Below are 15,375 nucleotides of genomic sequence, written 5' to 3'. Positions count from 1 at the left end.
TGGATTCTCAAATTATATAGGGCCTGATTCAAAGATGTACACTAATGCCGCCTCTGCATTGTATTGTGATGTCCCCCTGCGGCTTTGCAAATCCAAGCAGTGGCATACATCGGTCGCAGATCAGTCGATTATCGGACTTCTGAGTGATCCTATAGTCGAGCAGAATGGTCGCGTGAACTGAGACACCGGATCCATTTTTACTGCGTTACATGATTGCAGTCACAGGGAGAGGCACGCACTGAAAAACGGTCGCGACAGGCCTGAGTTTGAGTCGCCACCTCCCCATTACCTCATACAAATGGTCCCTGCCTGTCATTCAGAAATCTGCACTGTCAGTGACAATGAAAATTAAACTTGAAGCATGCGCAGTTTGTCTCGTATGCATGCGCAGATTACCGATAATCGAAAGTATATTACAACCATATAATGTATTCCCCCTTCAACCACCAGTTAGAAGCTCAGGCAAATGCACTTTTGTGCTCAGGCTAGCTCACGACCTCAGGCTTCATAGATATCATGGGCTGTGTCACACCATGGGCCTGATTCAGACCCACTCGCGAGCGGCTGTCCGCTCGCAAGTGGGTCGATGGTGTGCACTGCGCATGCGCACGACGGAGGGAGCTCCGTCGTGCGCATGCGCGAGACGCGACGAGCAAAGGACTTTCCTTCGCTTGTTGTGTCTGATCAAAGGGGGTGTGCTGTCGATGTTGATTGACAGCACGCCCTCTTTGGTGAGCGTGCCGGGGGCGTGCCTCCCATCACTAGTGATGTCAGTGGGAGTGATTTTGGCTCTGATAGAGCCAAAATCACTCCGGGCCTTGCGGTTGAGAAACTCAACCGCAGGCTTCGGCTCGCAGTGGCGATGGTCGCGATGGTCAAGACCATCGCGACCATCAACCTGCACGCTCGTATATGCTGTGGGTGGTGACCCACAACTATACGAGCGTCCAGGAGGACGCTTCATAATTATGGAGGTGGGCCCTGATTCAGAGCGAGCGCTCTGGTCCGAGCGTACGGCTCTGAATCAGGGCCTTTGTCTTCTCAAAATTGTTCATGCAGCACAAAAATGTCATCAGCCAGGTGCACTGATGCAGATCCCTGCAATGGGATCTTGGCACCTTACGAGTTAAACTAACTGGGCGCTGTGGCAGCACATCACAAATATTAATGGCGTTTGTGTGACAGTAGGCTGCGTGGAGACGAGGCAGCTAAACAAATATTCATCAACGAATCACATGCTGTTTGATTAGTCTCCTAGTTCCTGGGTTTTGAAAGAACTGTGTAATGATGTTCCAGCACCTCGGGGGGCATCCTGTAATATATTCCGCTCAGCCTACGTGCCAGTCTTCACTCTTTGTTACTTGTGTCGGTTCATTATCATCCAGAAACCTGAAGTAAATGTTTACAAGATACGTTTTGTTTAGAAACCATGAAATATTAGCTGGGTTTGGCTTGTTCGGTACTAATATGACTTCAAGGTGATGTAATGAATGCTCAAATGACTTTGTGATTGGAAGACACGTGGCTCAGAGACCATTTGCTGCTGCTTCCCCCTCGTTGTTTATGGTTGTTGGATTTGTTTTCACTAAAGAATCAATAAAGTGTTGCTGTATTGAAAAAAAAAAAAGCTCCCTGATCAACAAAGTTTTATCGCAGCTTCTTCTGCACTAAACAATTAAAACTTTTTGATATATTTTTTAGAATGTCCGTAGTATCTACTGTATGTTGCTTTAGACAGAGTTATTATTTGTTGGACTTTTTAAGAGTCTTCCCTCCGTGTTTGAATGATTTAAGCATTTTTTGTTTGGAAAACTATCTGTACAATAAAGGGTACCAGTAGTACACTTAAATTACAGGTGGGGTTGTCCATCCTTGGTACAGCTATCAATCTTCGATCGTTTTTAAAACTAATGGATGAAACCATCGACGGTCCCCAGTCACACATGCTCAGACCGCGGCCAGGCTTCCGCCCAGAAAACCTTCGCCGCCAATGTTCACCATCGATGGCACAACTATTACTATTGGTATCAGACAATCGATGGTTGCTAGCCGTTAGTGGTCGATGGCCATTCCTAGGTACAGACTGATACATTATTTTTAGCAGCTTCCATGCTCTGGACAAGTTTTCAGGCCTTTAGGTATTGTATTCCTTTCTGAAATTATTTCACAGAGTTCTTCCTGTTTTCACAACTAGCTATAAGAATTAGAAAGTATACCCTCTCCCCAAAAAAAAGGTGCGTACCGTTGAGTACCATAAAAAAACAAACTGGGTTTAAGGGAAAGATTAATTTTGAATTGGAAAGAGGATTCCAGTGCAATGTACAGTACTAGAAACTGATCTGCCCGTCCCTCTATGAGGCTGGGATTACTGCGCTGACACCAGAACTGTACGTATATATCATTGTATGTTATTTTCAAGGACAGACGCAGAGTTTTGATGTGACTCCAGTGTGATTTTTCATGGCCACATTCTCATTTTCAGCCTCTCTCAGCTCTGTTACCGACATACAGATAGCTCCGTAATGGAAGCTGATGAATAGCTATGATAAAGCAGACAGCAACCAGCCAGGTGTCTCTGTTAGATAGCTCCCGTCAGCCGTAGACACTCTCCAGGCATTGCCGCACGATTCCCAACTCTGATATCTCTGTTGGAGATGTAGAGAGAAAGCAATTTTTGCAACAAGGGATCAGATCCATTTTAGTGCCTGAATTCAGAGAAGCATTGAGTTTTTGAAGTTATTGTTGTCGTGGAGAGGGACCTGAGGGAACATAATGATGAGAGCATTCAGCCAATCATTTGTGATATGGGCACACCAGGGAGAAATCGACTAGAAAAAGAAACACAATTCATAATTTGTACAATAGGAGCCGGTCCTAACAGCTGTAAATGGAGGAAATTATTGTGATTAACAGCACAAAAAGTTCCCAGCGTAACTCTTAACCACTGCGCTGCCGCAGACATCTGACGTTGATAGACTTCTTGGTTTGTTGAAGCTTGGTGCATTGGGGCATATATCGGGCCTGATTCTGAGTTGCGCACGATACCGATGTACACGGCGTTAAGCGATTATTTTTGCCACTGCACATGCATCCCATGTTGTGTGGTTTGTACGCATCGAGGCGCAATTGCGATTGAGGCGCACCATATCAGAAATGTATTGCGAAAGTACCAGGCATTCCTGGGAAGAGGTACTCCAGATGCTCTAAAATGGCCCGCCTTATGGGCGCGTTATGGGAGCGACGCGGGCCTGCCGCTGAAGTGGTTGCATACACAAACGCTTAATCGCTCACATTGCAGGCCGTGCTTAGACGAAAAATCTGCAATTACCATGGGGCTGGTGCACGTTTCAGTGGTGCAACCAATGGTGGCGTCTAAGGACGTACCAAGCGGTATTACAGCATCTGAGGGCGCTCAAAGTGGGCGGCTGAGTACCGGCACATTCAGCCACCTGCTTGTACACCAGGGGAAGGGTGTATACTAGCACGGGATGTAGTCATCATCCCGGCGTGCAGGATGCCGACGGTCTAAATACCAGCACCGGAATCCCGACAGTGTCGGGATCCTGGCTCCAGTATCCCGGGCACCGGCATCCCGAAGGTAAGTGTCTGGGTTAGGAGAGGGTTAGGATTTGGCACTAAGGAGAGAAGGTTAGGTTTATGGTGCGGGGAAGGGGAGGTTAAGTTCAGGCACCAGGGAGGGAGGGTTAGGCGAGGGGTAGAGGTTAGCTTTAGCAGTACTTGCATACGGGTGTTGGGATTCTGACTGTCGGGATGCCGCTGTCAGTTTTCTGACCAGTGTCATCCCGACCGCCAGGATCTCCTACCCAATCCTACTAGCATATAACTATATAGATAAAGGGGCTGCGCTAATGGTGACAAAGTATGTGTAGTGGAACGTGACTGAAGTAGAAATAAGACCTCTCAATTAAAACATTTATTTAAACAAAAGACACACACAAAAAGAAAATAATAATCACATAAATTATAAATTTCATAATATAAATCCCAAGATCAATTAAAATATATCATATATGAAAATTGAAAAAGTTCCATATGATGCTGTGGTATCACTCTGGTTTATACCATATAATGGGATGAATCCCAGGAGACGTCCCAAAACACATTGTTATGTTGGGGGTGGTTAGCTTTCATCTGATAAATGTTTCTGTTAGAGCTGAAGTGGTAATGGTGCTCACCGACAGAAGTCCTCCTATATCGTTTTGGATGGCAAATTAATCCGGATTCTGGGCCCGATTCAGAGCCGGACCCTATTTGCGGACGGTCGTTCAGAAAAAGGGGCCGGCTATTTAAATTGAGCGCTCGCTCTTTGCGGTCTGTTGACGCCTCTATGTCTGAGCGAGCGAGCGAACGAAACATGCGCTCGCTATTTTGTAAAGACGCCCCCTGGCCGTTCGCATCATACGTCATCTCCGCTATTTATTAGATTAATCGAGTACATTGAAAGGCGTCTGAACTGCTCGCAGTGCTTGTGGTAGGTTTTACTTCCTGCAATCACTGCGAGCAGTTCAGGCTAAAAGACAACCAAGTGACGTGGTCGATGACACTGCTTTGTTAATTATGCACACCCATTAAATGCCCGTTTTGACCGTTTGGCACGCCTGCGTTCGGATCTCCACTCTCCGTTTTCAAGCACCTTCACCTGTTACCACCCAGAAACGCCTCATTCTGTCACTCAAATTAGCAGCCCCTCGCTGTTTTGCGAACACACGATTTCCGACCGCAATGACTGGTTGGCGCATGCGCATTACGACCCATACGCATGCGCAGATGTGCGAACATCGCTCGGAGCGAGCGGCCGCTTACGAGCAGCTCTGAATCAGGCCCTCAGTTTCTGAGGTGCTATCACAACTGATGTGTGCACATAGCATCCGCTTATCGAGATGGAATTGCCGGCACAGTTGTTCCCTTGAACGGCAGTAGCACACCGCCCGATGGTATCTGTCCTCCGATAGTAAGGAGGACGTTGGCATCCAAGATTGGTGTGCGACCACTGAAGCTGTGAACAGTCACCTCCGTGTGTCTAATATTTCGCTCTCTGTGCTCTCTCAATCAGCACGGGCAATAGGCGGTCCTCACAAGAGGTGGGAAGAGTTATGTATGGCACTTAGCAGCAGTTGGAGATGGTCAGCTCAGACTCACAAAGCAGCAAGCGGTTCAGATTAACCCTTTGTTGATGCGTTTCGCTCTGTGCATTTAGCTATTTCAAGTACTAGCACTAGCATACTGTCGCAGATGCAACTGCAACTAAAGATGCTACAGCGGTTGCAGCAGCATTCAGATTAGAGAATTGTGTGGACCCCCTGTGTTTTGGTCCTAATTCATTATCGTGTGTTGGTTTTGGCAAAACCACCCTCAATGGCTTTGTCTCGGATTCGGTTTTGTTTTTGGGATTCCTTAAAAAACGATAAACAATCGATAAACAGCTAAAATCATGTAATTTGGACCTGTTTACATGCAATCCAATATCCCAGTTCGGCTTTTAAATCCGAGCTGGGACTCTGTTCTACTTAGAACCCCAAAAGTGATTCCGAACGGCGATTCGATTCGGATCCCCTAAGTTCAGGTGTTTTCGTATTTCAGAAAAAGCAAACAGCACATCTTTAGTTCAACTCAGAATCAGGCCAATAATCTGCTTTATTACTAGGGGAAGTTACATAAGTCTCCCTTAGTGCATGCCATTATTGCAACGCATTTCGCATACTCTGCTTGTACCTAGTAACTTGCGAGCCATAAGCTTGCTGACTTCCCCAAGTGCTATAAGCTATGCTCCCTCTGATGTTCTCCCTATCCACCATATTGCTAGCTTCAGTGTATCGCAGGTAAGAAAGCGGTGGTATTGCTGGCATGTGTCGGTTGTTCGGCATTATTTATGATGTCCTTCATCCCAGCATAGAAGCTACAGTTCCGCAAATAACAGACTGTGCATTTGGGACAGTGGTAACAAAAACTTTCTTATGGAATCTCTCACTACTCGTATTATCCTGTTAAAACGTCTTTGTGCATTTGGACAGTGATTAATTATGGGACACCTGCCATTTTAATTCTTTTTCAATAGTGTTTATTTGGAATTTATACGCTACAGGATTTGCAGAAACTTTTATAACTTGAACATTTTTTGATTCCATTGTAACAGATCCTGGGCCTTCGATTTCTGGAAATACCAAAGAGATCTGGGCCTAGGCTGCAACCATTGCTATGGTGTCCTGCTGCCCTTTCCCCGTATTTTAACAACTTTTATTTATATATACTGGACAGCCTAAGAAAATATAGATTATTTAAATGACTGGTAGAATACATTTATTTATTTTAATTCTATAGCTAACCTCAGTAGTGGGCAGCCTGATGCACTTTAGGGGTCACATGTGTGGACGTCTTGTTGAAGATGGATAGTGCTACTGCGCGGAATCCATATTGCTCCTCCAGGGAGGCTTCATTCGCTGTACCAAGATGGCCACTGAACCTAGTACTGCGCATGCGTGGCGCCATCTTGTCCAGGGGCGCCGAGTGGGGGGGAGCGGGTACAGATTACCCGGGCTTCCTGAGGGGCCAGGGTCTGGCGCCGCTCCCCCTCCCTCACAGCAGCCCAGCACACGGCGTGTGCTGAGCTGCAGTGGAGACTGCTCGTGGCTGCTGAGCAGCAGCCACGAGCAGTCTCCTAAGCCTGTGGGGGGAGCGATCACACTGATCGCGCCCCCCCTGGCTTTGCGCCGGGCTGAGGGGCTCAGAGCGCCCCCTCTTCGCGGCGCTGCATAGCTTTTTTTTCCCGGGAAGGGGGCGTGGCCACGCCTCCCGCGATTAGGCCACGCCCCCTATTACCTGGGCCAACCGCAGCTCTCAGCGGGCCTGATCTTGTCACTATGTTAGCGTGTCACAGTGGAAGACGCATTTTAGCTCTGTGGGACTACCTCTATACTGCATCCAAGAAAGGTGTCCAATCACCCTGTTTTGCTACCCACTTCCAGTTGGCGAGCTGCATGCCACCCTGCTTCGCTCAAGCTCCATTCCATCAACCAGTGTATATAACAGTGAGCACAGCTGTACCAATTTCACTACCAATAAACCAATCCACTGGTTAAGCAACTCAGCTGTTCGTTGTCTCAGGGCATCCGCTGGTGTGTACATGTAACATTATTACCCTGCACACACATTTTTCCAACACTTCTAACCTTCAAATTGCTACATTTTATCAAAGAAACAGACATCAATCCGTAATAACGTATCAGCAGGCACCATAATGTAAGTTGAGCAAGGGTCACAGCTATAGCAAACACATCTGACAATTCATGTGAACTATGTGTATCCAGATTTTCCACCAGCTTTTGAAAGTTAGGTGTAAGGCTGGAATAGGTGTTGCGCAATTCTACTGAGTGGTTTCCATCTGTCAACCTGTTGCACTTGTTGTTTCTCTGTGTGATAGAAAGTATCTGATCACATGTTTCCAATGGAACTGAAAATAGACACCAGCATCGCAGCACACTGGTGCAGAACAGAACCTGCCTTAAACTCCTTACATTGCTTTATTGAAGTAAGCAGGAATCATGCAGGAAGGGAGACCAGTGGGCAGTGGCGTAACTAGGGCAGGGGGAGCGGGGCATGTCCCCTGGGCGCCGTGGGACCGGCGGCGCGGGAGGGGGGAGCCGCCGGCCACGATACCGGCCCGTCCTAGTTACCCAGTGTAGTGCCGACCGCAGTGAGTGCGGTCAGCGCTACACATTTAGACAGGACCGGCGCTAGCCTTCCCAGCGCCGGTCCTGTCCTGCACAGCCGAGCCCCTTCCCTCCCCCTGAGCGCTTGCCCAATAGCGACAGGACAGGAGGAGGGTGGCAGGCAGGTGGGCTCAGGCTATACCAACACACGTCACCGCCGCGCGGCGGCAATGTGTGTGTTAACCAACAGCCAATGAGAGTCAGACAGACTCTCATTGGCTGCTGCTGCTGCACACACATCTCCGCCAGTGCTGGCGGGGATGTGTGTGTTAAACAGCAGCCAATGAGAGTCAGATAGCTCTCATTGGCTGCTGCAGTACCCACAGCAAGAGCCGGCTCCCTTCTGGCTCCTGCAGTGGGTAATGGGAGAGATGTCATGACTTCTCTCCCATAATGCAGAGCGCGCCAGCCCTGGAGGGCTGACGTGCGGAAGTCACGGCGGAGGGAGCAGGAGCATGGATGCAGGTAAGTTTTATTTTCTTTTTTTGCTATCTACTGGGGGCAGTAATTGGGGGGACTACTACTGTGGGCAGTAATTGGGGGAACTAATTGGGGGGACTACTACTGGAGGCACCACTGGGGGGACTTCTACTGGGGGCACTAATCGGGGGGACTACTACTGGGGGCAGTAATTGGAGCACCACTGGGGGGAACCTCTACTGGGGGCACTACTTGGGGGGACTACTACTGGAGGCACCACTGGGGGGACCTCTACTGTGGGCACTAATCAGGGGGTCTACTACTAGAGCACTTCATCAGGGACCACTACTGGGGGCACTATATAAAGGGCACTGCATAGGGGGGACTACTACTGGGGGCACTATGTAAAGGGCACTGCATAGGGGGGGACTACTACTGGGGCACTATATAAAGTGCACTGCATGGGGGGACTACTGCTGGGGGCACTATATAAAGGACACTGCATAGGGGGGGGACTACTACTGGGGGCACTATATAAAGGGCACTGCTTAGGGGGGGACTACTACTGGGGGCACTATATAAAGGGCACTGCATAGGGGGGGACTACTACTGGGAGCACTATATAAAGGGCACTGCATAGGGGAACCACAACTGGGAGCACTGCATGGTGGGAACTGCTACTGGAGGTACTATATAAGGGGGGTCTACTACTGGGGGCACTATATAAGGGGCTTACAACTGGAGCCACAAGGGACACAGCATCGGGGGCACTAAATAGGGAGGACCACTACAAGGGGCACTGGATAGTGGGGACCACTACTGGGGGGCTGCATAAAGGGGATTACTACTGGGGGCACTGTATAAGGGGCACAACTGGGGGCCTGCATAAGGGGGACCACTACTGGGGGCACTGTATAAGGGGAACTAATGGGGAGCTGCACAAGGGGGACCACTAATGGGGGTACTGTACAAGGGGCACTACTGGGGGCCTGCATAAGAGCAACCAATACTGGGGACATTGGATACTGGGGGTACTGTACGAAGGTCACTACTGGGGGCCTGCAAATGAGCCACCACTACTGGGGACATTGGATACTGGGGGTACTGTACAAGGGGCACTACTGGGGGCCTGCATAAGAGCAACCACTACTGGGGACATTGGATACTTGGGGTTCTGTACAAGGGGCACTACTGGGGGCCTGCAAAGAGCGACCACTACTGGGGACATTGGATACTGGGGGTACTGTACAAGGGGCACTACTGTGGGCCTGCATAAGAGGGACCACTACTGGGGGCACTGCATAGGGCGGACTGTATAATGAGCACTACAGGGGTTAAGGTGCATATGGAAAGGAATGTTAAGAGTGACGGGAAAGGGGTATATGTGTCCTATTGACACGCCCCATTGTTAAGTGACCCCACCACTTGTGACCACGCCCATTTTTTTGCCGCGCGCATAGGGGGTGGGCTCTATTATAAAATTTGCCCTGGGCTCCAAATACCCTAGTTACGCCACTGCCTGTGGGTGCAGAAGTGCTGCTGATGCTGGGTGCCCTCCCTACATTTTGTGGAAGAGGTCATGTGATGTGCAATATGGCCGCACCCATCAAATTCAGTGTTACCCTCTGCTTTATGACTCGGTTAGACTTACTTTTCTTTTATTAAACAAAGCCTGGGTTAAGGCTCGATGAGCACAAAGTAGAGAATAAGTACTTCGGCTGAAGGGGGTATAAAGCAGATCAATGGTCTGGTGGGGAACAGAACCAAGCATGAAGGAGATGGGGCCACAGGAGAACGATCAGTGGGCTCTCGGTTGTCCATTACTGTTTCTGTAGGGTGTCATGGATTTGGGTTTAGGAGCTCAGTGATGAATCGTGTGGAGTCACCTAAACGTAGACTAAGTACAACCAATGTATCCGGTCACTGGGCAGCCTTAGCTAGACTTTTGCCACTTCCTTGGCCACACAACAATAACAGGCCAGATGGTGATACCGAAAATACTAAACTCCTCCTTGAAGAACATTTAGGGGTATATTTACTAAAGTGCAGCTTTTTAAAAGTGTAGATGTTGCCCATAGCAACCAGCGGCATCCCGCTGGTTGGTATCCCGACAGGGAATGGGTAAGTATACCTACCCTCCCCCCTTCTCCTCCTTACCCTCCCTTCTTGTAGCCTAACCCTCCCTGTTTGTGCCTAAACCTAAGTTTCCCCCTTCATGCCTAAACCTAACCCACCCCCCTTAGTGCCTAACCCCACCCCCAGTGGTGCTTAACCCTAACCCTCCCACTAAGGGTGCCTAACTATAACCCTCCCCGCAAAAAACCTAATGCTAACCCCACTATGCTCCCCTAAACCTAACCTCCCCCCCCCCCCCCCCGAGGCTAACACTAAGGGTGCCCCGGCTTACCTTCATTCGGGCTGTCATCCCCCTGTATTCCGGCGTCGGGATTAAGATAGACGCCTATCTTAAGTCTCTTGTCAGGATTGACACTGTCGGCATCGCGGCCGCCGATCTCATAACTACATCCCAGATAAATGTTAAGTAGAATCTGATTGGTTAATACGGGCAACATTTCCACTTCTAAAAACCGGCATCTTTAGTAAATATACTCCCTGCAGACCAACCCTTCTTCTGATGTTAACAGTGGTGATTGGTCAAAATTATTATGTGTGTGTCTGCATTGCCCTATACTCACCAATGAGATGCAGCCTAACATGGTTGAGATATTCACACACTGCTGTCCGAAGAACTGTCCATAACAATAACAACATGCTGTCTGCTGCGATTACAATTCGCTTACGTAATGAGAGAGCATTGATTTTACCCCAGGTGGATAATGTATCAAACATACTCTGTGTAGTTCTTTAATTAAGCAATGAAACATGCAATATGTCCCATGGCAATAATGTTTACAAAATGTGATGCCATTTATATGGGAAATCTGTCCTAAATATACCACAGTTACTCCCCACTCTCCCCGGTCATTGAGTAATGTTATACTTTTCCTTGTTTCGTTCCAGTGTGGCCTTGCACCCTCGTAAGGAAATCTTGGTAACGGCCAGTGATGACCGTCTCTGGAAGATGTGGTCCATTCCCAATGGAGAGATCATTATGACTGGGGAAGGACACTCTGATTGGCTCTCAGGCTGCTGTTATCACCCAAAGTAAGCACATACGTCCTAATGTGTCCTGTGTCCTACAGGAAATACAAGATAATGGCCCAAATGGAAGAGACGGCACGATGTGCAAAATGCAGAGATCTTATTGATTTAGCACTAGGATTTTAAGCAGAAATTATTATTATTATTTTTTAAAATGCTGCTTTAAATCTTGGTGCTAAATTGCAGAAATCTCGACAACTCTACAAATCTCACACTCTCTTACATTCAGGCCCATAACTTTCAGTGATCATCCATATACTGTGTAATATAGTATCATGGAGGTACTGAGATAACCAGCGTGGGGCTCATGAAAAGTGCATTTCTGGGCATATGCTCGGTCTCTCCATCTGTACATCCGTAGCATATTACGCCAGGCTTAGCAAGTACAGAGAAAGCAATAGTGTAGAGAAACTGCAAGGACAGTACACAGACGCGGTCTGGCAGTCGCACAATAGATTAGTGTAATGAAGTGTTATATAGACAAGAAAGAATAGTGTCTGGACAGTGTTATTAATAAATGACATATATTATATAATTGCATTTCCCATATAAATTAGAATTTAAAATCAAATTGTAATTTTCTTTCCTGCTGCAGTGCAAAATATAACAAAGAAGTCACACTAATGAATGAAGTACTATTAGTGGGAGGGGCCCAGGCGTAATCAGCCAATCAGTAGAGCAGGCGTGGCCACAACCTGCGGCTCTCGAGACGCATGCGGCTCTTTTGTGTTTCCCTTGCGGCTCCCGGCTCGGCAGACCCGCATTGGTACTGAGAACGCTGGTCTCTGAAGCGATCAGAGACTAAAGAAGCCTCTGATCGCTTCAGAGACCAGCGTTCCCAGTGGTGCAGTGCGCAGGTGGGATCATGACGTCACCCGTGATGTGAGGAGCCCGCTGCAGTGGCATGAGGGGGCTGCAATGACACTTGAATGTGGGCTAGAATGGCAAGGGAGGGGGCTGGAGTGACACATGGAGCAGCTGAAGTGTGTATTATGTGAATCTTGCTTTTTCAATGTATTTTATGTGGCTCTGGATTTCAGAATGTATTTTATGTGGATGTGGTTTTTAAAACATATTTTATGTGGATCTGGCTTTTTTCAGTTTATTTTTTGTGGTTCTGGATTTCAATATGTATTTTATGTGGATGTGGTTTTTTAACTGTATTTTATGTTGATCTGGCTTGTTTCTGTGTATTTTATGTGAATGTGGCTTTTTCAATGTTTTCTATGTTGCTCTGACTTTTTCTTTCAATTCTAAGTTTATCTAAATTGGGTATTTTCGATGTACTGGGCTCGCCGCCAGCGTGACTAAAAACGGGGGTGTGACACAAGGTCATGCTCCTGCAAATGTCATGCCAAAGGCGTGCGCACAAAATGGGGCGTGGCCTTGTGTCAGCTAGGCCACGCCACTTTGTTTGCGCGTACATGCAATTGGCTCTTTAACTTGACTACAGATATTTTTGGGCTCTTTGCCTGTGACTGGTTGGCCAGCCCTGCAGTAGAGGCTAGATAGTGCTGTCAATCATCACTGTATCATCATTGTGTACCCTTGTGCCAGCCCTTCTTCAGTCACATATATGTGAACACGCCTACACTTTACTTAACCTATGCTGTCCTGCCTCCCCGAACATATCAAGCTGCGTGCGATGTAGCCAAATCTGCATGAGGATGAGTGCGCACGCACTTTTGTCCCAGTTGCGTAGTGCGTAAACGCAGATTTTAGGCTATAGTTGCTTATTTTAAAAATCTCCTCTCCGCTATCTACTCTCACGACAACATGCCACAAATCGCATGTATATGAGTAGGGGGCGGAGCCAAAATGATGGTATTAGCATAGAATTGCATCACTAGGCCACACCCCCTCTCCACGGAATGCATTTCTAGGTATTACTCTCCCTATTCTGCCTACTTCACTAGGAAGTGGGCGGGATGTGGGAGGAGTACCCACTCTTCCGGGAGCCTGAAGGACTACTGGAATAATCAGGAGTCTCCCGCAGGTTTCTGGAAATGTAGGTAAGTTTTTCATCAGTCAGAAAGCTTGTACAGAATAGGAAAAAGAAGATTCTATCTACTGTATTTGCAGCTAAATTCTCTTAAGGTGCCTACACACTTATCAATTCGCTCACGATCCGACATTGTGAGCGATCTCCCTTGTGACTCTCCCCGGCAGCTCCCCAGCAGTCCTGCACACGATTTGGTCCAATGTGACAAACGATCTATCGTGCATCCTCACTTTGTACAGTGCATCATGTTCCAGATTGTCAGATCTGCCCTACAGCACGGCAGATCTGACGAGGCGATATGCGACCAGCGGGGATGCGCATCGTGATCATGAGTGGGGGACTCATGATTTGAGCATATTTTACTCGATCTGTCTTTCCGATGCGTCGGAATCGGCCAGATCGGGTAAAATATCGGTGTAGGCACCTTAAGCAATGGTCCAGGAAAAACCGTTACATTCACCAACATAGTTCTCCGTTCCTGTTCAATGTCCCAGGCGTCCCTGTTACTTTCAAGGTTAGCCTGAGTCTGGTGATGACAGTGTTGCTCTTGGTTTGTAACACATGAAAGATCAAAGTTTTGCCAAGTCCAAATAACTTGTTTGCTGGTTAGCCCCAAACTTGTTTATTTAATAACAGAAGTTCAGTGGCTACATCAATTATTTTTTTCCCAGGGCTTTTCTGTGTGAGACACAGCGAGTACTCTGATGTTAATTGGGTTTTCTAGCTGATGATCTGTCAGGAGATCAACAAAGACATTATCTGCTAGCAACCAGACGCAATGCTCGGAGTCCTTCCCACTGTCCGTAATCCCCAGTCACCTTCATGCCGCGTAGTCTTACCGTCTCCTCTTAAAGGCATTTACCACCGATATCGACTCAATCAGGATAAAATTCTGCTGTGTGATGGAGAGCAATTCATGGCGTATTCCTAAATAAACATTCCCGCCGCCCGCCCCTGCTATTATTAGCGGGATAAAATACTGTGTTTGAGAACAGCTGGAAAACAGAACACAGACTGTGGCAGAGAATGTTAATCAGATTTTGATAATACATCGTTACCATGGTGTCCATTGACTCAGACACACAGGAAGCTGCCGAAGATTTTCTCATTAATGGACGGTCTGTAATCCTTTCAAATAGCCTCACTCTGTATTCTTCAATTATCAAAATTAAAGTCAAGCGCCCTTATTTGCTGCACATAGTCTTAAAAGAGAGAGAGAGAAATAAATGACAAATGTGTAAGAAACAAATATGTTTCGTACAGATACAACAATTTGATTTTATTTTTCTTAAAAGGGACCTGTCCGCCCCCAAACAAAACCACATTACTGACCAGGGGCCTGACGCATAGAGGGACGCTAATTTTGCCCTCACTGCGAACTTTGGGCCTGATTCAGCAAGGAACGCAGTTGCCAACACACACAAGCGGACGATTGTTGCGTTCTGCGCATGGATCGCAGAGCGCTGCGAGGAACCGGTCATTGCGATCGGGACTGTGATCGCAGTGAATACGCAGACCCATCGCAGAGTGATTGACAGGAAATGACCGTTTGTAGGTGGTGATCGGGGGGTGGTCGGCCGAACGCAGGCGTGCCAGTGCATTGGAACGCCGTCGCAGGGGCGTGCATAAATTATCCACTGCGATACCATACGCAGCCTGAGGCCTCATAGCGTGCGCTGAAGTCAGCAATTCCTGAGTGAAGTCTGACCTGCCTTAACTGTGCGTATGGGTCCGATGTTACTCGATTGTACCGATGATTTTGCAGTCTTGCTAACCATTACAGATGAGCATGTAAAGTAAAGTGGGCGTCCTTACGTAGTGCTGCAGCGGCATTCCCATTACTATGGATTAGCATACTATCGCACTGAACTGCGTGCGTACGCTATATTACAGTGGTGGCCAACCAGTCAGAGGCGAAGTGCCCAAAAATATATGTGGTCAATCGAAAGAGCTGATATCTGTCCCCATTTTTGTACACACGCCTTTGGTATGACATTTGCAGGAGCATGACCTTGTGTTACACCCCCTTTTTTAGTCACGCTGAGGGCGAGCCCAGGACATTAA

General features: G+C 47.8%; 1 protein-coding gene across 1 annotated transcript in view; it reads left to right on the top strand.

Annotated features, from left to right (window-relative positions):
- The window catches only part of SPAG16 (sperm associated antigen 16), an 826,137-nt gene that overhangs the window by 490,908 nt on the left and 319,854 nt on the right, over window positions 1-15,375 (top strand). Inside the window, exon 11 of the mRNA XM_088475190.1 lies at window positions 11,169-11,312. Within this exon, the coding sequence (XP_088331316.1) occupies window positions 11,169-11,312 (144 nt within the window). The remainder of the gene's footprint in view (window positions 1-11,168; window positions 11,313-15,375) is intronic.

This window comes from Taudactylus pleione, unplaced genomic scaffold (assembly GCF_031769625.1).
Source record: "Taudactylus pleione unplaced genomic scaffold, aTauple2 ptg000164l, whole genome shotgun sequence".
Taxonomy (NCBI): Eukaryota; Metazoa; Chordata; class Amphibia; order Anura; family Myobatrachidae; genus Taudactylus; species Taudactylus pleione.
The sequence above is the reverse complement of the archived record's forward strand: the minus strand, read 5'-3'. Positions and strand labels throughout refer to the sequence as shown.